Source organism: Caretta caretta, chromosome 1, assembly GCF_965140235.1.
Source record: "Caretta caretta isolate rCarCar2 chromosome 1, rCarCar1.hap1, whole genome shotgun sequence".
NCBI classification, from domain to species: domain Eukaryota; kingdom Metazoa; phylum Chordata; order Testudines; family Cheloniidae; genus Caretta; species Caretta caretta.
In genome coordinates this window covers 99,793,858-99,818,255 of record NC_134206.1, presented here as the reverse complement: position 1 = coordinate 99,818,255, position 24,398 = coordinate 99,793,858, and the positions used below count along the sequence as shown (strand labels likewise).

At 36.7% G+C, this 24,398-nt stretch overlaps 1 protein-coding gene across 1 annotated transcript in view; it reads left to right on the top strand.

The window, feature by feature from the left end:
• The window catches only part of SLC15A1 (solute carrier family 15 member 1), a 53,995-nt gene extending 30,120 nt beyond the window's left edge, over window positions 1-23,875 (top strand). Inside the window, exons 5-23 of the mRNA XM_048823035.2 lie at window positions 896-1,015; window positions 2,426-2,525; window positions 2,813-2,903; window positions 4,229-4,312; window positions 5,967-6,049; window positions 7,330-7,416; window positions 8,968-9,057; window positions 9,712-9,756; window positions 9,866-9,898; window positions 10,021-10,109; window positions 12,475-12,556; window positions 13,821-13,946; window positions 15,710-15,856; window positions 17,751-17,800; window positions 18,187-18,294; window positions 18,439-18,535; window positions 19,022-19,168; window positions 20,229-20,336; window positions 22,949-23,875. Of these exons, the coding sequence (XP_048678992.1) occupies window positions 896-1,015; window positions 2,426-2,525; window positions 2,813-2,903; window positions 4,229-4,312; window positions 5,967-6,049; window positions 7,330-7,416; window positions 8,968-9,057; window positions 9,712-9,756; window positions 9,866-9,898; window positions 10,021-10,109; window positions 12,475-12,556; window positions 13,821-13,946; window positions 15,710-15,856; window positions 17,751-17,800; window positions 18,187-18,294; window positions 18,439-18,535; window positions 19,022-19,168; window positions 20,229-20,336; window positions 22,949-23,143 (1,882 nt within the window). The 3' untranslated portion in view covers window positions 23,144-23,875. The remainder of the gene's footprint in view (window positions 1-895; window positions 1,016-2,425; window positions 2,526-2,812; window positions 2,904-4,228; window positions 4,313-5,966; window positions 6,050-7,329; window positions 7,417-8,967; window positions 9,058-9,711; window positions 9,757-9,865; window positions 9,899-10,020; window positions 10,110-12,474; window positions 12,557-13,820; window positions 13,947-15,709; window positions 15,857-17,750; window positions 17,801-18,186; window positions 18,295-18,438; window positions 18,536-19,021; window positions 19,169-20,228; window positions 20,337-22,948) is intronic.
• Window positions 23,876-24,398: the final 523 nt, after the last annotated feature.

Genomic DNA, 24,398 nt, shown 5'->3' with positions numbered 1-24,398 from the left:
ACATTCAGCAAAACATTTAATCACATGATTAACTTTAATCACATGTTTAAGTCCCATTGAAGTTAAAGTAAAGAACATGTTTAAGGGCTTTGTGAAACAAGAATGGACATAAGTTTAAAGTTATGAGTTTCTTGATCACACTACAATATGCACACTCAGTTGCCCAATGCAATGGCAACAGAGAAAGTCATGTTTGGTGCTAGCAGTCAGCACTACGATCCTGATGCTAGTCTTATATTTTAGTCTTTCATAGATGAATACACTTTAATCTAAGCGAACCAGCTAATGGGCTATTATCATTATGTGTAGTTTTCATTATTTTCCCATTTCAGTTTCAATGAAGAAAATCAGAAAACTATAAATAGTTATGTACCCAGAGCATAGGTTGAATATTGTAGGTAGAATGCATATACAATTTAAATTTCACAATATATTCCATTTAAATTTCACAATATTACTTTTTTTCCTCACTTGGTTATTAAAGAGGAAATCACTGAAGCACTGGCAGATGGTGCAATCACAATATGTAGATGTTAAATAACATGCGTGAATACACACCTTTTTTCTAATATATTTTGTCTCATTACCTTACTTTAATTTAATTAAGGAATATAATTAAATTATTGATTTTGCTTAAGAGGAGATTACTTTTAAAATAAAGTATCAAACGTATAACTGGTATGGGATAAATTGTTTATTATTCAGGAAATGTTTTGATATATTTACAGTATCTTGTGATAAGATTCTCATAGCTATTTCACGGTGAATTTATTCATCCTGTTTATTCTAACTTATTCTTATCTTTCTGCCTGAAACATTCTTGTGAACTAGAAAGAAATCTGAGTTAGCTGTGCAGCTAAAAAAACATATTTTCTGTCTTCTTCCTTTACAACAGGACCATTGTCTCCCTGTCCATTGTTTATACCATTGGACAGACGGTCATGGCAGTAAGTTCCATAAATGACTTGACAGACTATAACAGGGATGGAATTCCTGATAACATTCCATTACACATGTAAGTTGCATTACACATTTCTGTCTTCCAGATTAATGCATGATGGAATAATTTAGTTCTTTAATTTACTGTACTTGTTACTTAAATTGTCTAATGATCAGCTTCTCCTTATTTACTGCTACTTTTATAAGGAAGCTGTCATATCCATGTTGTTATATGACCCCTATAATGTGGCAAAGACCACTGAAATTTATATTGATCTGCTGCTTAAAAACCTGCCCTAGAGCAGCTTGAATTTACACAATCAATTTCCCCAAGATTGTACAGTTTTAGAGAAGAGAACCTATGAAGTTAACTACTTAAACAGTTTCTCCCTTTTATTTTTATGCACCTGAAAAGTTTCACAGTATGTGTGCAAAATTCAAACCATACTGATTTCACTTAATTTAAGTGAGGCAGTCATTTACCTCAAGGCAGACCTCTTTCATTCAAATGTTATTTTAAATCTGAACTCTGTAAGAGAATGACTACAAAGGCAGACTAACTCTATTTTGAATATGAACTATACATTTTGTGAGTTTTGCTAGTCAGACTACAGATTTTCATCACTGCACAAGGTCTGTGCAAAATAGATTCTCTGAAACTGTGTAGTTAATAAAATATCCTATTTTACTTTCATCTGATTTTGGAGCTGGAATTTTAACATCTAGAAATATATTATGCAACATACGACACCATTCACTTTGCTTCATAAAACTATATCTTGATTTCCAAGGAAAGTATATCAGACTCCTGAATAAAATAGAGTATTTCTCCCAGATAAATGAGCCAAGAAAGAATATCTTAAGAACAAGCTAAAGTTCATTACTTTATCTTTGCTTTCTGGCACAGCAGAATATCATGTGCTAGAGACTGTCCTGCACTTCCAGCACAGAAAGCACAGGCCAGGATGAGCAGGGGAAAAGATGGTTTTATGCCACCTTTCTACTGCCTGCATTCTGGGCTGCTGCAGGGCCTGAAATGGCCCCGGTATAACATAGCTCAGCCCCAAGAGCTGCTTTAACTTACTGCAGCTTTGGGTGAGCTGCCTAAAGGCTCTCTGAAGTCCAGAATCCCCATAGTGCTTAGTGCTACAATTGTACCTCCATCGCTAATGCACCACCTTGTGTCCCTGGCCCCAGCATGCCCTCCAAGCTGGTGCATCTAATCGGGGCAGTGTAGGGCTGCTTAACTCAGCACTATGCTGTTCCTGCACTGGGGTAATTCTTCCAGCCCATTACATTTCCTTCAAGCCAACCCAGTGGCATATATAGACCAGAAACTGGTCAATGACATTTTTGAATGTTAGGACACAGTTAAGAATTTCTTTGTTTAATGCTCTTGCTATTAGCAAGCATGGGCATTTCTCCTTGTGTGATGTTCCTTTACCTATATTAAAGTAAACCGAGTGACATTTTCCCCCTTCCCCAGTGGTCTGTCTATGATTGGTCTGATCTTAATTGCCTTTGGTACTGGTGGAATCAAGCCCTGTGTATCAGCATTTGGTGGAGATCAGTTTGAAGAGGAACAGGTAACAATATTTTTCAAACATAGTTGGACTCATATTTCATTTTTTAATAATAATAAATATACATCTTCAGATGGTGCCCATTGCTCTGGTACTTGGGTGTCCAAAAGAAGAGCTAGATACTACTACTGTGTTCTCTACAAATACATACACTGTGTCATCAGTACTAATTATTGAGCTGACTCCAATCCTACATTGTAATTTAGGCCAGCAGAGTCTGATCAACATAATACTGACTAATCATGTTCTAAATAGTTCTTTTAAAATTTATTTTCTTACTCTCACTGCAGGAAAAACAAAGAAGTAAATTCTTCTCTCTATTTTATTTGTCTGTTAATGCTGGAAGTCTCCTCTCTACTATAATCACTCCAGTTCTCAGAGGTAAACTTGCACTGATGTTGTCTACAAACTGGTTAAACAGCAGAGCAAAAAGAATAAGGCAGCGGGGCTGGCTCACTTATTGGATTAGTACTGGATAAGGGTATTTTAGTTTTAGGCAATTACTTTGCGTCCACCCAGAAGTCATTACCATCTGATGGCTTATGAGACATGTTTATAGTTTCAGTTTATTTCTCATGTAGAAATGTCAGTATCGTAAAACCTCACTGTCATAGTTGATGCTAATTGGCATCTTTCTTTGCAGTCTCAGAGAGGCTCAAAGTTGAATGACCATGGAGACTGCACTACTTTCACACCTGATAGGAAGGTGGGGAAGCAGCACTGTGACTCTTTTGTAGCTCAAAGAAGGCTTTGTTCTACAGTGATATTTAACACAGCATCTTTTAAATCACCACTAAAATCACAAAAAAAGGAGAGGAAAAGAGTATCATTAGATTTCTCTTTTGTGGGGGGGAGGGAAAGGAAAGAAGAAAGGGAGCTTTTTATTCAGAGGCTTAAGGGTATTACAAAAGATGCACACATACATAATATATAGACACATACACACTTAAAATATACAACAAATTAAGTCAAAATTTTACTAATATCAAAATGGAAGTTTTTATGTGTTCTAATTATGAAGGTCTCTGTGATTTTTTTTTAATGGAAGTGACATCCTGCTAAACATAAAGCAAATTCTAAATTACCAGTATCTGGGTTCATTCCTTAATAAACTGTACATGATTAAATATACTTGTTTTTCTGTCCTTCCTTCCTATGTTTAACTCTGATTATGTAGTGTAGTGACTATTCAGACATGCACACGCGTACATATGTAAGTGGAGTATGTGTTTTGCTGTATGATGGATTATAGGTTTTATTGTCATGACTTTGGAATGGCTGCTTTCTCAAGAATGGCAAAGCCACAAGTGAATTGTACAAATGATCCCAAATAAGTGTAGCTCAGACTTGGACCTTTTGATTTCTGGTATTCTGTTCCAGTTCGTTGCTGTCATTTTATTATTAGTTAACACAATTTGCTATCCTTCCTAGGATAGATGGCAGATGAGCATATGAAAAAATATATGAGACCCTTCTTTGCTGATATACCATTGAAAATGCCTTCTGCGGTTTGAACAGGAAGAGTCAACCAAAGGAAGAAAGATAGGACTTTATATAATGGTTTGACTAGAAAGCTGACTAAACTGTCAGAGCAAGACAGATTAGTTGCTAGCAGGCTAGTATACTCATAGGTAAATTATTTAGCTTCAATGTTAGCTGACACTAGTATACAAAACTCCTGTCTAACACTGTTTTATTTCCTTCAGGTGAAGAATGTGGAATTCACACCAAGCAAAAGTGTTACCCACTAGCCTTTGGAGTGCCTGCTGCACTCATGGCTGTTTCATTGAGTATGTTGCATGTTTTCCATTTTATTTACTGCATAAATTATCTTTATTATATTGGCCACTTTTTATACGAGAAGGGCAAATAAAACTATTTGCTTAGAAATGTGGAGTTAAAGGGGGAGGCTGCCTTATTCTTTATAATCCAAAGTTCCTGAGGTAACATTTGCATTACTGCAGATTAACATCATACAGAGAAATATATATGCACGGTAGAGAGCTCCATGTGTTGTAATTGCTTGGGTGTGCTGCTGCAGTCTAGAAAGGGAAAGTATAAATATACATTTATGTACCACTGATCAGGGGTTACATAGCGTTATGGACAAGGTTCAAACTATGGCAGAAATATTAAAGTAGAAAATTGATGGAGTACATCTCCTCAGGTTACTAGTCCTGACTCCCTCACAACATCCCAAAACCTGATCAGGGGGTAAGAGAGATCTCATATTAGAGGCACAAATGAAGGGTTAGGCTTGGTACCTTTGCTCTGGAAATAGCAGTCAAATCAAAATCTGACAATTAAGGAGAAATTGTCTAATAAAAATAGTTTTACTATTAAGGGTCAAATTGTGGCCTGGCCCGCGTGGCAGTGCCAGACCTTAAGGGAGTGTAAGATGTGTCCCCATGTGCCCCTGCACCAGCTACCCACATCGTGGGTGATTGCACCAGAGGAGAAGCAAGATCCACAGATCTATTACATCCCTCTTCATGCACGTGGATGGGAGTGGACAGACCCTTGTTTCCACCCCCCACAATGTACATTGCTGTGCCAGCATCTCAGGGAGCCTGCTCTGTTCCTGCTATAGACCTGGTGCAGTTTACTCCCTCCCTGGAGCAGCGGGGGAACTTCCATGAGAGCAGCTCCAGAGGCAGCACAAGAACATACTGCCCGTTATTTGTGTTCATGACAAAACCTCAAATAAACCCTAAATGTTCTGCATGACACAGTTTGCTTTAGTTTATGTGGTACTATCAGGAGCATTCATGGGCAGTAAATAAATGTGAAAGCTTTAAATAAGGGAGGTTTTTCAAAGCTTTCATCAAATATCCAAAATTAAGATGAGCACAGAATAGAAATAGAATAGAAATATATTAATCAGTAATTGCAGATGCACTGGTGAAATATTGCATTGTCCTTCTGTATCTAACCATTTACTTGATTGTGAAAAACCGCTGCATTTTACCAGCTGCACTGCTCAATGAGCATTGCAGTCCAAAGACCAAGGAATTATTTTGTTATAAGAAGCCTTTCAGAGTTCCATAGAGGATAAATTAGCTGCACTATCCAATACACTTGCTCTTCCAAAATTACATCTTTAATTAGAGGTTGTATTAGTAAAATACAGCAGACCCAGACCTAAGGCCCCTATGTGTTTTGTTTTGGTCCTTACTCAGGCAAACTTCCTATCCATTGAAAACAACATATATTTGCCTGAATAAGGACTGCATAAGAATCTGTTTACAAATCTGATAAAGTATATTAGATTGATTAAAAATTAATTGAAAAAATATGTTAATAACTGTTTTATTGCTCTTTAAAATGCTGTTTCCCACTCAGGCTTGGTTTGTTTTAACCTCTTTGTCATTATATTTTGTATACTAAAGTATTTTCCTCTAGTTTCAGTCAATCCTGAAATGCTTTTCTGTTTACTCATTGTAGTAGTGTTCATACTTGGAAGCAAAATGTACAAGAAAGCTCATCCTCAAGGCAATATAATGCTCCAGGTTTCCAAATGCATTGGAGTAAGTAATGCCAGACTACCTGGAAAAGCGTGGCTGGACTTTTCAAATGGAGTTGGTCTTTATTACCTATTGATAATTTTTATGACATTCATAAACTTTGTAGGTTTCAGAGTTACAGCCGTGTTAGTCTGTCTTTGCAAAAAGAAAAGGAGGACTTGTGGCACCTTAGAGACTAACCAATTTATTTGAGCATGAGCTTTCGTGAGCTACAGCTCACTTCTGAAGTGAGCTGTAGCTCACGAAAGCTCATGCTCAAATAAATTGGTTAGTCTCTAAGGTGCCACAAGTACTCCTTATAAACTTTGTAGTTTGCAAACTGTTTATTCCATTTCAGTCAGGAGTAAAATTCCACCATAATGTTGCAATTATTTCTGTCACAATTAATCTGATCTTTTGGTGTAAAAGAAGATTCTGAGTTTTTGATATTCACTCTGATTTCTATTTGTTTTTCTTAATTGAGCCTAACACACACACACACCTTAAATTATCCTGTGTTGACTTGATTTCAAATCATCCACTTTTAAACAATCCAGCTGCTAAGGTCTCTTAATTTCAGTAAATGTTAGTTACTATTATGTAATTAGTTAGTTGTATTATCATGATTCCTTGAGGCCTCAAGCAAGATCAGGGCCCAGCTGTGGCAGAGACTTCAGTGGGGCTTAATGCAGGTTCCCTCAATCCTGATCTGTAGTACCCCCCTGTTATTCCAGTCCTGCGCTCCCCACATACAGGTCTGCCAGTATAACTCTAGCACAGCTACGTAATATTTTTTGTTGGCATGAGGAATTCATTAGAAAATACATATTAATGTTTCATGTAAACAAAATTTATCCTTAAAGTGTAATTCCATTCTGAAGAATTGCTGTGTAAAACTGAAACTATCTTCTTATTTTATTAAACACTGAAAGTGTACTCTGCAAAAACCTGTGTAGACAAGGCCTCAGAGAATTGTCAGCAGCACCCAGTGTTAAGAGGCAATACCTATTTTTCTGAACTGCTTGGTTTCTTCTGATATTGGGACTGTTTTACTGAATCCACAACATATGAGACATATAGCAGAACACTTCCTTCAAGTGTTTAAAACAGTTTCATAGAAACATTCACCTTTTAATAATAATAAAAATAAATTAAAAATAAATTGAAGAATATAAATTGCTCTGAAAGAAAGTTTCTCTTATTATAATAAGTCACTTTAACCTTATAGTTACAAATATTTGTTGTGTCATGTTTAAATGGTATTCAGTGTAATTAATACAAATTTATTAATGTTCTTTTCACAGTTTGCTGTCAAAAACAGGTTTCAGCATCGGAGCAAACAATTCCCCACAAGAGAACACTGGCTGGACTGGGCTAGTGAAAAGTATGATGTAAGTATCATTTGTGTGTACACGAGCACATGTGCATGGATAGATAGATAATGCCTTCCTCCCTTTTTTCTTTTTTGTTCCATCTGCCTTGTTCACTAGTTACGCAACCCCATACCAAATACAAGGGGAGCTAATGCTGTGTCTGTCTACAGTAATCAGAAGCTAGTGCTCTAGCTAGATCTTACTGCTCTAACAAGACAGGATGGTTACCATCATGGCTTAATGTAACTTCAGATTGTCCTCCAGGTATCAGGGCTCTGTGCATGATCACATACTGCACTGAGGAAACTCTAGTGGGCTGAACATAATTATATTTCTCTCAGAACAAATACTTAAAATTACCTGGTAGCAGTTTCAATATGATACCAAGTATTTTATCTCCAATGTAGATTTTATGGCCTTAATATAAATGATCCAGCTTCAAAATACACTTTGAATGAAAACAGACAATATATATGATAACACATGTGAACAATGCACATTACACTAATGAGGATTATAGTCAATGCCCAGTGGACTCCATGGTCATGAAATTTGTCCGTGAATCCACTCCAAGCTGCAGAATTGTGCTCCAGAATCTAAGCTTACATTAAAAAAATATAATAGGGGCAAATCCTCAGTTGGTGAAATTGTCATAGGCTCCTCAAAACCAATGACCTATAACAATTCACACAAACTGAGGTTCCTAGCCCTCATGCTTGTGAAAATAAGCTTGAAAATATGAATCAAGTGTAACCAATGCAGTAATGTGTTGCTTTGCACAGGGCCTTTATTATAATATGGCATCCCTTCACTGGTAATCCATACTGAGTTCAAACTCCTTGTCATGGCTTTTAAAGCCCTACAGCTATTCAGCCCCAATCTATGTCTCCTTTTAGGTGGCATCCCACACTCCCTAATGATTTTTCAATGGTGACACAAATCTCAACCTTCCTTCTGTTTCTTCTCTGATTCCTGCCTACATGACATCTTATACGTAGCCCCCATTCATTGAAAACGCTCCTCAGAACCACCTCATCGTTCAAATCCCTCTTAAAAATTTGTTTCTGCAACATCACCTATCAGAAATCAGATAAATAATACAAACTAACAAAAACAAAGTCTAGTTCAATGTAACTATCACATATATGTAGAGACCTTACTGAGTAACAGTGGACTTTATTTACATAACCCCCTTGTCCTTTCTTCACACACACACCTGCACACGTTTTGTCCGTTTATTCCCTTCACCTTAATTTAGGCCCCAGTAGTGCAAAGACTTACACACGTGCTTAACTTTAAAGGACTGTAAATAATTCCATTGAAGTCTAAAGCACTACTCACAATCTGTAAAGTTGAGCAAGTGTTTAAGTCTTGCATGATCAGGACCTTTGTTTCTAATATGAATTAAAATATGATATGAATAGCAATAGTATGAGTAAAATATGAATAATAGTAATAGTCTTAGTCTTAGTATATATATATATATATATATATATACATATAAAACTTGTGGTTTAGTTGAATTTACCTATTTTTAGCAACTTTTTTATTTACTGTTCTGCACTATAGAAACGACTTATTACACAAATTAAGATGGTCTTGAAGGTGCTTTTCCTGTATATTCCTCTCCCCATGTTCTGGGCACTCTTTGATCAGCAGGTAAGGTAGACAAAAAATGTACTTTTTTTGTAAGTACATGTACAATTATATTCAGTCATTATGTTATGAAATCAGTGGGCAGAATTTAAATTGGTGGTAATGAAAAATGGTACTTATGAATTTCACAGTTATTCATATACTGTACCTATTAAGTTATTTTATTTATCTCTCCTATTATACACTAACTGCTTCTTGTAAAGTTTTACCTGTATGATCAATTAATATTTCAAACATATATATTACAAAATAAATCTAAGTTGACACAATGTCAGCAAAAATATTAAAGATAAAATCCTCATCTCGGTTCCAGCTCTTATATGCTGGGTAAAAAAGACCAGAGCAGCATAAAAGGCCTCTAAAAGCCCCAGTTCTGTCTGGAGGAGGATTCTCTGAGTGCAGACACTGTGGAAGACAGCCATAAAGCTGCTCTCCAAAGACCCCATTGCAAGTCCAACATTTTCCTTTAGTAGTTCAGGATCACACCTTTATCAAAGATTGACAGAGAATAGTAAGGAAGTAATCTTAAGGAAAGTTTTTGTCTTACTTTATTATTGATTCCCCACCCTCTCTATTCTTCCCTTTCTAAAAAAATTCAGAAGTAACTACAGCAGACTGCTTTATTGTAGAATTTCATTATGATTTTGCTTTATTAAGGGATCAAGATGGACATTACAAGCCACAACAATGGATGGAAACTTTGTAGGTTACTTTATCTTAAATTTTTAAAGATTTATTCACATTTAATTTGTTCTTATGCATTTTGTTAGTCTTCTAATGTTAAAATATATTTACCTTTTCTTTTCCTTAGGGAGCTATTCAGATCCAGCCAGACCAGATGCAGGTACACTAAACTACATTTGTGATATTTTTAAATACTCCCCAAAGACTTTTTTTTAAATCACTATTTAAAAAAAGACTTTGAAAAGTGCTTAACTTCTTTTTCTGGATTTTTACATCCAACAGACCGTGAACCCGATTCTGATTGTTATTATGGTCCCAGTTGTAGACACTGTGGTTTATCCTTTAATTAAAAAATGCCACATCAATTTCACGTAAGTTAATTCATATGCCTGATTTAATCTTTCAGTGTATTTTAATGATTTATCTTAAAGTGCTGTGTTGATAATATTGTGACAGAGCAAGCTTTCACTAAGATAAGGAAATCCAAGGTGTAGAACTATTAATAATGAGTTAATATAAAAAGTATTTTATGTTTCTGAACCACTTAGTTGCAATCATATATAAAGCTCTAAGAACAAAGAGAAGGAGAACCCAGCTGCAGGGGGCAAACTACAGAGTGGAGATGAAATCCTGCCCCCTTTGAAGTCAATGCCATAAATCAAACTGACTTCAAGAGAACCAGGATTTCATCCTGGTTTCTTCCTTTCTTCATTCTTTCTTTCTATTTTCTATTATAAAAAATAGACACATAGTTACTCCTATCTTGTGCGAGTATCTTTTTGCCTCAGAAGTGGAAGAAGCCAGATATACTTTCTGGTAGATCTTAGACTGCACTTTACGTTGTGAGTAGAGCTGGCCAGGAATTTTTCGATTAATCACTTTTTTGTAAAAAATGACAATTCAGGGAAAACTAAACTGTTAGCAAAGTAGGGTCAGGTCCAATAAATTTCCTGACTCAAGTAAATGTTAAGAAAAAAAGTTTGGCAATAGAGTGTCAAAATTAAAAATTTCATTTTTATGGTTCAAAATGACTACTTCTTTCAAAATTTAAACTATTTAGACTGAAAAAAAGTTGCAAAAAAGGGCAAAATCAATCAAAATAAAACAGTTTGATTGATCCAAAATGGTAAAAATTTGTTTTTTTGGTTCACGAGGATTTTTGAGATTTTAACTTTTTGTCCGGAATCAAGACAGGTAAAAATTTTGAACTCTCAAAAATATTAATGGAAGAGAAAAACCATTTCCTCATCAGCTCTAGTTGTGAATGCTGCTATTTATACCTTCATGTAGCACGATCTGTTACTAGCAATACAGCATGGATAGGAATGCAGTTTGGAAAGATGGAAAAGGTTCATTGGCTGAAACAACTAAGGGAAAAGGGTACTTTTTTCAGCTGAGTTAGCTCAATCAAGCTGGCTTAATAGGGTTTTTAAGTGTGTTAAGTTAGCTTGATTTGAGTTAACTCAATTGAAAAAAGAACTTTCCCCCCAAGTCTAGATAATTCTATACACTATAAAATGGGTCTTCCATTTTTAGGAGTCATTCTAGGTTAAGACTCAGTGGCACGAAGACATAAAATTAGGCTAGAATTCAGCCAGATGCTCTCTCATAACTGAGTCTTAGGAAGGGGTGATCCATTATAAAGAAGCTACATGAATTTTGTTACTGGGATTTTTTAATTAATTGATTTTTACAGGGTTTCAAATTAAAGTTCCCTCTTTTTGGTATTTACAGTATATTCCTGAGTTCTTTCTCTGATTCTCTTGCTTTCCTCATTGAGTTTATATAAGTCTACAATCCATGTTTCTAGTACTACAACTGTAGTGTGCCCAACAAACAGTCACAACTGATGTAGGGGAATTATTGATAAATTTAGTATCAAATAAAGCAATAGTAAAAGAAATTTAAAAATCAAATTTCCTGACTGTGTACTGTTCTTTTCTGATCCATTTATTGTAGTTAGCTTTTATCCATTTATGAAAATTGTTGTGGGAATGTGAAACTCCCCTATTGCAAACCTGCTGGCCCTCCCATCCTCTTCCCACTAAGATTTTGATTACATTAGAGAGACAGAACATTTTATATTCTTTACTGGGAATGAAAATGTTACTTGGCTCCTTCATACATGGGCCCTCCACAGCCATAGTTTGATGCCATAAATAAATAGTTTGCCCTAAACTGACTTTTATTGCCATGGTACTAAATGTAATCATTGCTTAAAATGTCATTAGACCTAAAAACCATATCTCTCCAAATTTTTTTTTAGTTCAGTACTTTTCAGATTTTAACATAGTAGTATATGCATAATAAGTAATCTTCCTTTTGTACAGGCCATAACTATGCACTTCTGTAGCTCTTTTTATTCTTTGCAGACTTAAATGTGTTAAGTTCCCTTTCTGAGTAAATCAGACTTTTTAGGTCAACTGTGCAAACCTAATAATTGTTCAGATGATAGCTAATCATAGAAATGAGCCATATAGATCTTGAGCAACAGATTATTAAACGGACTAGTGATGTAATTTCAAAGAGTCTAGATTTCCCTAAAGGGTAACTGGGAACTAACACTGAGATATGTAAGGCATAACAGGGTATCTTCTGTAACCATATCAGTACTCACAGGGTAATAATATACTAACAATGGTTATCTTAATGTTCTCCATAATGAAATGGAAAATCACAGCTGAGTTTTTGGATTAAAACTACTCCTAAAATTCATGTTTTTTGTTGCTATACTAGGCCCCTAAGGAAGATTACAGTTGGTATGTTTCTTGCATCTCTGGCTTTTGTTGCTGCTGCACTGGTACAAGTTCAAATTGATGTAAGTTAAGCCAAACACAACCAAATGATGATATTGCTATTTAGCTTTTTAATTACTATGCAGATTTTGGTGAGAGTGCAAATGGTCCAAACCATAGCAATTAATAATTTCTTTCTATATGAATTAACCAAGAATGTTTTTATAAAAAATAGAGGGAAGGGCACGTATTGGTATATATGTGTTATGGAATGTAATGTGATCTATGATAAAATTAATAAGCTAAACGAGTTCCTCAACAGCATATTCATATCTGTCTTTGTTATGGGTTTTTAATTGAAGTTCAGAGCTTAAAATCAGAAGACTTAATTGTTTGGTTTGTTCAGGAATTCTTTTGCATATCTGACCTTTTTGATTTGTTTTGAGTGGAGGGTAAGTGTGACACAACCCCAGAGCTATGTGATGTCACAAATTAAGAGTGAAACGCTGTTGATTTAATGTGTGAATCCATTGGAATAGAATGAGTTTTACTTTCAACACTGCTTGTTAAAGATAAGATTAAAGGGCTAGATCTTCAGCTGGTGTAAATAGTATAGTTCCATCTTGCTTTATGAATTTCACCCAAAATGATTAGCTACCTATAGAAATTTTTTTAAAAAGATCAAAGAGCTTTTTTTTATGGTGATATATGCAGACAATTGAAAAGATGATAACATTAAAAGCTAGGTAGGGTAGTACTTGTGGGAAAGAAATTAAAATGCATATGGCTACCAAATCTCAATGCACACAGGTACAGCGGCCATTTTATCCACTAATATGGTGGCTTCTTCTTGTCAGAATAAGTGGGAAGTGAAAATGGAGCCTGGTTTCTCTCTTTGGCCAGAACACAGAGGGTCAGATACCTTCCTGCTGGAGGGTCCCACTTTTGGCTACACCCTGGTTAGTCACCACCTGTTGTAAATGGGACAGAAGACAGGATGAAAGTGAATTCAGAAATATGGTCTGTTGTAGACTGTGAGAAAGCCTAGGAGCCCTTGATGCCTGTACCCTGAGTCCCGAAGGGTCCTGATGTTTACAGCAAACCACAGAAGGAAAATGGATAGTAGGTGTATGGGGTTGTAGAAGTCTTGCTGAGAAAAAGGAGTTCCTTTTCTTAGGCTTTCTAGTATAAAGGGTGAGGAAGCATACAGAAACATGTCACCATATGTGTTAATCACAGGTATTTGTCGTGCAGATGTTAATTTTCTTCATAAGTACCAAGGTCATTGTGATTATACATTATATTATATTATTTACTGTTTAATTTATTTCACTCTTTTTCATCAAGAAAACTCTTCCAGATTTTCCTAAAGAAGGGCAATCCCAAATCAAAGTAATAAATTTAGGCACTGATGTTGCAAAAGTTGACTTTGGCTCCGGAGTTGAAAATGTGTCTGTGGAATCTCTGATGGCGGTAAGAAAGAGTAATGATTAGAGTTGGTAAAAAAAATTGAAACTTATTTTCTAAATTTTTCACAAGTTTTTTTTTAAAATATGTTTTGTTTACTGAAAACTTGCATTTTAATAAATGAAAAAATTGATAACCATTTCAACAATGTTTTTAATAACTTTTTAATAAATATGTTGGAGAAAAAACTCACTAATCATTTTGTAAAAAAGACAAACATTTCTACAAAGTTGACAATATTTCATGAAAAACAACAATAAACCCCCTTTTCATTAGAAAAAAAATTGGTCAGCTCTAGTGATTAATCATCACTTGTACTCTAATCTCTAAATTATATATTTATCTGATAGGGAAGTCTTTCTTCCATCAATAGGTAGCACATGAAAAGTTGCAGACTTTACCATAGTAAAATGCATTGGAATATTATATCGGCACAATATCTTAATATAGAATCCAAGAAATGTAGAGCTAGTAGGGACCTTGAGAGGACATCTAGTGAATCCCCGTGCTCTGAGGTAGGACCAAGTAAACCTAGACCATCCCTTGTCCAACCTGTTCTTAAAAACCACCAATGATGGGAATTCCTCAACCTCCCTTGGAAGCCTATTCCAATGCTTAACTATCCTTATAGTTACAAAGTTTTTCCTAATATTTAGCTTAAATCTCCCCTGCTGCAGATTAAGGTGCTTACTTTTTGTCTTACCTTCAGTGGACATGGAGAACAACTGATTACTGTCCTCTTTATAATACCCTTTAACATATTTGAAAACTGTTCTCAGGGCCCCACTCAGTCTTTTTTTGCTCAAACATGCCCATTTTTTAAAAACTTTCCTCATAGGTCAGCTTTTCTAAACCTTTAATAATTTTTGTTGTGTCATCTGGACTCTCCAATTTGACAACAGCTTTCTTACCCACTAGCTACACCTTCCTAGTTTGACAGCAAAACATTGATAACTACTCTTGAGTGTGGTCTTTGTAGCAGTTTTGAAGCCACCTTATAGTAATTTCATCTAAACCACATTTTCCTAGCTTGCTTATGAGAATATCATATGAGACCATGTCAGAAGCCTCACTGAAATGAAGATATATCACATCTACTGCTTCTCACCTATCTACTAGACCAGTAAACCTGTCAAATAAGGAAATTCGGTTGGTTTGAGATGATTTGGTTTTGACAATGTAGGATTTTCCAGTGCCAATGTGCCTCAACCTTGTTCTGGAGGAAGCATTCAAGGATAGTGCAACCTCCATACCATTCAGTCTTTGGATTGTCTGCTGAGACTTTCAACAAGGATGTTAACCAATACCAGTTCTCATGGAGGTTTAGCAATGCAGAGATACTACCTTTCCCACACTCTATGAGTAGGGCCCTACCAAATTCACAATCCATTTTGGTCAATTCATTGTCATTGGATTTTAAAAATCATAAATTTAATGGCTTCAGATATTTAAATCTGAAATGTCATAATATTGTAAATGTGGGGGTCTCAACCGAAAATGGGATTGTGTGGGGGTGGAGAGGTCTGTGTGAAGAAAGAAATGAACCAAAACCATTTATGGACAAAATGATTACAGTGGTTTTTAGATGCAGAAAACTGAACAAAAATCTGAAGTGGGATTTATGAGACATGTATGAAGTACCAGAGACCATGTGCAACATACCTAATAAATTTCAGAACTCTTGAATCAGCAGGATCCTAATAAATGCATAGACAGAGTCACAGTTATGTGAATATACATGGCAAATGTTCTTTCTTTTTTTTTTATAGACAAACTATATGACATTTGACACTACTAGCTTAACAAGAATGAATATAGCCTATGGAAATCAAACCTTAAATCAGCCTCTTAATTTTCCGGGAAAAGAACGTCATACTCTCTTACTAAAAAATACAGGTGGCATCCAAACTGAATTGGTAAGCTTGTTTAATTCCTAGTTAGTATACCAATCTCTTAGCTTCCAATCTGCTTAAATGGAGAGTGTTTAATTTCAAGTGAAGTTGAAAAGGCCAGCTCTGTGTGACTCCTCCTTTCCGGGAGAAAAAGTACTATGGAACTAGGGGGAACCACAGAGAGAGAGGTGGGAAGATGATATGTATTGTTGTATACCTATACCTTATGTTATATCAATGTGTAAGCAGCAAGGAAACATGTCATTTAATATATAGTTTAAACATTTCTGGATAAACATAAATCATTTTAAATGGATGGTCTTAGTTTCATGCTTCACAACAATCACATGTATTAACAAAACTCTAAATATGAGACTTGGGGGCAGGTCCGCAAAAGGGACTTATATTTAGGCCAGGTCCACACTATGGGTGCTATTGCAGCACAGCTACGATGCTGTAGCTATGCTGCTATAACACCGTAGTTTAGATGCTTCCTACAGTGATGGCATGGGTTTTTCCACTGGTGTAGATAATCTACCTCCTTGAGCAGTGGTAGCGAGGTTGATAGAAACATTCTTCTGTTGACTTGCTCACATCTACCCGGGGGGTTAGATCGGCATAGCTACGGCAGGCAGGGATGTGAATTTTTCACACTCCTGAGTGACATAGCTATGTTGATCTAAATTTTCAGTGTTGACCAGGCCTCCATGTTACAGCACCTAGCACTGAGGTGCCCTGCCACCTCATGGAATCCACAGCCCTGAATTAAGCAGCACATGTCCCTATCCAGTGCATACGGAAAGTAAGACCCAAGAAAGGGGTTCACAAAAGTATGCAAGCTGATTGGAGTGGCTGGGTGGGTTGCCCAAGCTAGTCAATAGGAAATGCCAGAGGTAGGTGCCCATCTCTGGACTAGCAGCAGGCATCCTCTGCTAGGGATTCACAGCCATGAACCATCTCCTCGATTTAAATGCTTAAGCCAGTCCTTTTTCACAAAATAAATAAATAAAAATTAGGAGTCAGTAGTGCCACCTTTAAACCCAGTAGTTAGACCACTCATCCAGAATGTTGAAGCCCGGGGTTCAATTCTCCGTCTCTGCTTGAGCTGGAGCAGGGAACTGAACGTAACTCTCATATGTTCCATGTGAGTGCCCCAACCACTGAGCTATAGACTATACTCTTTTCTTGAAGCTTTTCCACTTTTTATGAAATACTTAGCCATTGGAGCAGCGATTGGAACCAAGGTCTCATAAGTGAGTGCCCTAGAGAGTCATTGTCACTCTTTCTCTCTCTCTCTGGTCCAATTAATATTCAAGTATTTCAGACAAAGTGGAATGGCTTCAACAGGAGAAAAGCCCACCCCAAAATATTGTATAGCCCAGTGGGGTGGGAGTCCTGTGTTCAATCCTTGCTCCAACTCAGGCATAGTGGGGATTTGAACCTGGGTCTCTCCCATATCCTGCTTTATTAAGTGTAAGGGAAGCACTGGAATCACCTCCTCTTCTGTTTTGCTTGGGGTCCAACCTGGTGGACAACCTCAGAGAATGCCTACCAGATCAGGCCCCACAGGTGAGATATGTGGGGGATCCTACTGGGGCTGAGGTGTGAGCTGAACATTAAGATTAAGGTGTCTTAGCACGTGCCCACCAGCAGAAAGTTAGGTGCCATGGGGACTTTACCAGTGGAAATTTAGTTGCTTACAGAATTAGATGGCAGCTGAGGTTATGAGGATTTAACTTGCCTATTTAGGCACCAAAAGTAGTAGTTAGACACTGGCCTAACTCTGCGTATGGATCTACCGTTGGAGGCTTATTCTGAAGTAAGAGACCGTGGATATTGGTACATAATAGTGCACATCATAGCATGTCAAAGATACCAACACAAATATTTTATTCATGATAATTGTCTTTTCCACCAGCTGCTTGATGGCCTTACATCAAAGTCAGAAGATGGAAAAAATCAAATCAGGTATTGTTAATAAACATTTGCTTTACTTCACTTCAGCTGAGTGTTAATATGGTATCTTTATAGTCAATATCTTGTTTCTGCTTCCTGTGCATCTTCAACCTGAATCTTCATTTGTTACTGAAAAAAACAGGTTTTAGCTTATTGATTCATCTGGAGAGGGAGATGGATTCTGTTTTGCTTCTTGCATTAGCTACGCATTTTTAAAGAGAAGAGAAAATGTCATTTAAAAATTATCAAAATCTATTCAAATGAGATGGGGGAATAAAATGATTTCAAATATCTGTTGCATTGCCAATATATAATGTAAAGAATGTTAGCTTTGTGTAAGTTTTGCTTATGTTGTCTTGTTTTATAAGCAAGTATTGTATTCTTTTTGTTTTGTAAAGATTTATAAACAATTTGGCTTCAACCATCAACATCACAATGGGTGGTACTCATCTTGGAGATGTGAAGAATTTTTCTGCCACCAATTATACATCATTTACAAGAGGCGTGTAAGTATTTTGCTTTACCTTAATCCAAAGACTTCCAGGAAAAAAATATTCTTTGTCCTCCGAAAAAGTACATGGAATTCATAGTATTATTATGTAAGTATAATTAATTCCAGAGTTATCTAGATTAACTTCTTTGTTTTTCAGAAAAGAGATTGTTGTTTTTGCAGACAATTCACTGACTTGCAAAAATCAGTCAATATCATTTGGATATGGCAGTGCATACACTATTGTAATTCAAGAGGTAAGTTGTCAATGCTGCTAGAAGATGCAGAATAACTTTTGTGTTACACTACTTTTTAATTTTTCCCATTGAACAAATTACCTACTTGCTATTGATGAAATATAAAATAACTACATGGACTTATCTCATATATTAGAATATTTTATCTTAATGTAGTTTTAATAAACTATAAAAATAATAATGGATGTAATGGGTTGCATTCTGAATCAAAATACATATGGTGAATCATGTAGGGGTTCTAGTTTCTGCCTAACAGACTTAAAAACCTGGAGCCTGGTCAGATACCCAGGGCTTAAAGGTCTTAATATGGATTCAGTCACAAAATTATCACTAATTTAAAATTCTCTATGCACTGTTGATTTATTTTAACATAGCTGGGAGGGTTACTCCCTGATGAAAATCTCATAGCATATTTTTATCTTTAGAAAACATGCAGCATTTTCATTATTGTTTTCTAATGTACCATTTTCATTATTATAATTTCAGTGTAACAACAACACACTAGCACTCAAATATGTTGAAGATATCCAACCCAATACAGTTCACATGGCTTGGCAGCTCCCTCAGTACTTCATTATGACATGTGGTGAAGTAGTCTTCTCTGTCACTGGACTGGCATTTTCCTATTCTCAGGTAGGAGATTTCTGCCAATTACATTAGTATTCCTGAGATGTGTCTTTACCTTTTACTGATGAATGTAATGGTCTTACCAAGCAAACAGAAAAACAGTTAGACTATCATTAAAAAAAAAAAAATCAACACCGCCATCTATGTGAATTAAAACAGTTGCCAGATTTTTTGTTAGTGTAAACTGGCATTTTTCAATGACTTCTGTGTTGATTTCATCAGACCTATTTGATTTACAGTAGCTGATGATCTGACTACTAGTCTTCAGGTCACTCCACCATACGAAGTGCCTGCCAATGGAAACTCTTAGCACCAGGGGTGTACTGCTACTTGTTATGGAGCCAACTCTGGGTGGGGAAAAGCTAAAAACAGAATGAATAGATACTGAGACCTTGTCTATACATGTTGTGCTGGTTTAATTTAAATTGCTTTTTAAACTCCTGTGTGGACACTCTTATTTCAGAGTGGTTTATTTTGTTTTAGCTTCAAAGTGTCCCTCGTCAATTTAAGCTAAATCAAAACAAATTTGATTTAAACTGAAATAAGAGCTTTTTGCATCAGTTTAATTGTGTACCTCTTTGTATCACCTTAAATAATTTCTCTCCCCTTATTTTTAAGACACTCCAATTTGTCTCACATATTACCCATGAGTGCTTTTTTTAATGTCCATTTCCTTTCATTCTGACGAATAGTATATGTACTATAACATGTTGTGCTCACATACTGTTGTGATGGGTACCTTATAAGTACCTGATTTGATTTGTTATTGTGAACTCTGATTTCAGCAACAATTTTGTACCCAGTGAGTTTGAGTCATATGTAAAATATGCTTGTTAATCACTCATTGTACACAATATGTGCTGTATTGTAAGCAATACTGGAAATTTACTGCTTCCACAATCTTGCCCTGCCCTTCCCACAATTCTTTAAATAAAAAAACAACAGCATTTGAGGTTAATGTTAGGAATCAGCTAAACTTTAAAGATCGAACATGAACCTACATAATCTACTTTTATAAGATGTGTTAAAATGCAAAGCAATTCAATTAAATATCTTGTTTCTGTAGGCACCTTCCAACATGAAATCGGTGCTTCAGGCAGGCTGGCTGCTGACTGTAGCTATTGGTAACATCATCGTTCTTATTGTGGCTGGGGCATCAAAACTCAGTGAGCAGGTAAATAGACGTTAGCACAAAACTGTACTGGTATACTGTATTCTTATTGCTTACTATATCAGTTCAGTATCAGTATACTATACAGCTATGGTACGGGGAGAACAATCATCGATAAGCCTCATAAACTTCTTTTTGCATCACTTCGTTACTATGGTGAATTTGTAGTTATAACAAGACAAGAGCATGTGATTTTTTTTTTTTTTTTTAAAAACAAACCACTAGCTGGAGGAGAGTCATTGAAACCCACAGTCAGCCAGGCAGAATTACCATTTACAATTGAGTGACCTCAGTTCAGACGTAAAGGCCTCACTAGACCATATGAAGAACACTAAGATAATTGGGTAACTAACATTATCACACAAGCTGCTGTGACCTATTTAGATAAAGTCTGATGTGTATACTATACAGTATACAGTGACCAGGTTTTCTGGGTGCAATATTAAGGTGCAGTTCTGAGTTCCATATCCTGGGTCACATACTATGAATAGTCGCTTTCCTTACTACTGTATATGAGACAGAGACGGTTGGTGGCTTGGAGTTTGGAGCACCTTCTTAAGATTCTGCTGGAACTCTCTAGTTCTTCCAAGATTCATTTTAAAACAACTCTTCTTGAAAAAAAAAATCTTATTAGGAGTTCCTGCCAGCTGTGTCCCCCAAGCTTTTTCTACTCCTAATTTCTGCACTGTTCATGAAAGAGGCTAGTTCAGCCCTTTTGAAAGTTGCAAATCATATAAGATTAGGGTTGAAAGAGACCTCAGGAGGTCATCTAGTCCAACGCCCTGCTCAAAGCAGGACCAACACCAGCTAAATCATCCCAGCTAGGGTTTTGTCAAGCCGGGCTTAAAAACCTCTAAGGATGGAGATTCCACCACCTCCCTAGGTAACCAATTCCAGTGCTTGACCACCCTCCTAGTGAAATAGTTTTTCCTAATATCGAACCTAGACCTCCCCTACTGCAACTTGAGACGATTGCTTCTTGTTCTGTCATCTGCCACCACTGAGAACAGCCTAGCTCCATCGTCTTTGGAACTCCCCCTTCAGGTAGTTGAAGGCTGCTATCAAATCCCCCCTCACTCTTCTCTTCTGCAGACTAAATAAACCCAGCTCCCTAATCATTTTCGTTGCCCTCCGCTGGACTCTCTCCAATTTGTCCACATCCTTTCTGTAGTGGGGGGGCCCAAAACTGGACGCAATACTCCAGATGTTGCCTCACCAGTGCCCAATAGAGGGGAATAATCACTTCCCTCGATATGCTGGCAATGCTCCTGTTAATGCAGCCCAATATGCTGTTAGCCTTCTTGGCAACAAGGACACACTGCTGACTCATATCAAGCTTCTCATCCACTGTAATCCCCAGGTCCTTTTCTGTAGAATTGCCTCTTAGCCAGTCGGTCCCCAGCCTGTAGCAGTGCATGGGATTCTTCCATCCTCAGTGCAGGTCCCTAACAGAGAAATTACTACAGTGACCAGGAGGAGGGGGAGACTACTCCGGCAAATGGTAGAAGCACAGCTGGGCTAATGGGAGAATAAAAGGGCAGCCCATGAAAAACATGTTTTTAATTTCTACCCACCAGGGTTCCTCTCCTATCCACAGGTGAGGTCCGCAGAGTGCCCTCCCATTATTTAAAAACCTCTACCTTCGGCACCTGGCATCAGAGTCACTGTTCTTCTGGCCAAACAGGATTAGGCAGGATCCCTTCAGAAAGTATCAGTGCCACTCTTTAATGAGAAGGCTTCAGTTCAGGGAGGGAAAATGACCCCCTTCTTAGAAGTGGGCTTTTATGACATTCCTGACCCCTGCTAGGCTGAGCAGCACGAAAAAAAAACATGATTAATTAAGGTTTTCCCCTCTTGAGTACTTATTTATTTAATTAATTTGTTATATATTTGTATGACTGTAGTGCCTAGGAGACTTAGTCATGACCAGTGTCCTATTGTGCTAGGTGCTGTACAAACACAGAACAGAAAGGTTGAGTGAATGTGAGGGTTCAAGTTGCACTCACTGCAATCAGTAGAAGCTTTGCCATAGACTTCAGTGGGAATAGGATAATGCCTATTTAGCTCCCAATAGGGCAGTAGTTTTCAACCTGTGGTCCACGGACCCTGGGGGTCCACAGACTATGTCTAAGATTTCCAAAGGGGTCCGCACCTCCATTCATAATTTTTAAGGGTCTGCAAATGAAAAGAGGTTGAAAACCATTGCACTAGGGTAAATATCATGGTCCCAGTCCTTCTAGACAAAGAGAAATGTATAGAGATTCATCGGCAGTCAATCAATAACTCCACAGCATCACCTGGAACAGACTGCAGAGCCTTCTCAGCATGCCCAGACTTTAAACTTTGGTTTATTTTTAGATGTACATGAGATAGCTGGACATATCTCAAAAGTCCAAAGTGCATTAATTTGGGTACCTAGTCCCTTCTAAAACCACATCATAATTCTTTGTGTGTGCGTGTGTGTGTGAAGATAGATAGATAGATAATGATTTTATCTAATCTATCTAACTATCTTTTGAACCAATTCAGGAATGTCTGCTTGTTTACAATGAAATATCATTATTAACCATAGAAATGCCTATAGATAAATAATGTTAACATTTGTTTCTTTACAGTGGGCAGAATACGTGTTGTTTGCTGCTTTACTGATGGCAGTTTGCATTATATTTTCCATAATGGCTTATTTTTACACCTATGTGGATCCAGTTGAGACTGAAGTCCAACTTGATGAGGATGAAAAGAAGAAAATGGAAAACGAGAAAAGCATTTGTGAAAATGGAACTGGGCCTATCTCTCAGTGTGAGCTGTAAAGATGAATTCAGAGCTGAATGATGTAAATTTGTGGCATCCCATTAACTACAGCCACAGTAAGAGAAACTAGAGTATCCTTATCAACCATTGGATGGGCTCTCTCATAGGAAGGGGGGAAAGAGCATTGCTCATGTAAAATGCAGACCCTCCTGAGGAGCAAAATCAAGAGCTTAATCTTTTGTACAGAACATGATACTCTAAGAAAACTCTGGAAACTTGCTCCCAGCAGAATTTGCACTTTAAAAATGAACCTGAAGCTTAAATCTCAAAGCATTAAAATACTGAAATTGCACATGACAGTGTTGAAGAGTTCCTGTGATGAAAAGATGTATTATTTTTATATCGTCTTGTAATTTTATATTGTGAAAAGGCAAATACTGCCAGGAAATAATAATTAAAGCCAAGCCGTTTGCACAGCCCCAGCAGCCCACTGTTATTCAGGAGCAACTGGTCAGTGGAGTTTTGAAAATCCTTTTTAAAACTGCCTTACAAATAATGAATGCAAAAATGCACAGCATAATTACAGAAATATGTACATACTGAATATGTTACCAGTGTTAGTATTATACTACAGACCCCTCCAACCCACCTGTGCACTCTATTTACCCATTTAACTGCTGGTAACTTTAACCAAATATTTTAGACTCAGGTGGCCACCAAGATGAAGACAAAAGCGAACAGAACTCTGAATGAGCAGCAGCATCTAAAATAAAACTCACATAGTAACAAAATATTGTAGTTTGAGATGTTTCTTTGACAGGGAAAAGGAGTTGAAAATAGTGTTTCATGCTAAGGAAGAACTTTAGACCCTACCTTACTTGGAGTGGATTTGTCAAGACGTTACGACAGGCTCCTCTGCCAGCCTTTCTTTTGCCCACTAAATTTACAAACAGAAGCAAATTGTTCCCAATGAGGAAACATCTTCTGCCCAAAGTGTTGTCCTTAACAAATATAGCACTTATTTGCAAACTGTCAACTTTTTTAAGTAATAGGTAGGAAAAGGTATATACAGATAACTATACACAGGTACATCATATGCCACTCTAATTGGCTTGGAGGTAAATATATGGGGAAGCATTCAAATAGGATTAGAGGGATAAATCTTCAGAGAATATGTGAAGATTCAGCATTTTTTGTAATGTTTGCAAATTGCCCAGAGGACTAATGAGTGAGCTTCTTGGTTATTTGGTTCTGAGGCAGATAATTTATTTTTAACTTTCTTTGAAAATAAAATATAATATTGCAAGGCCCATT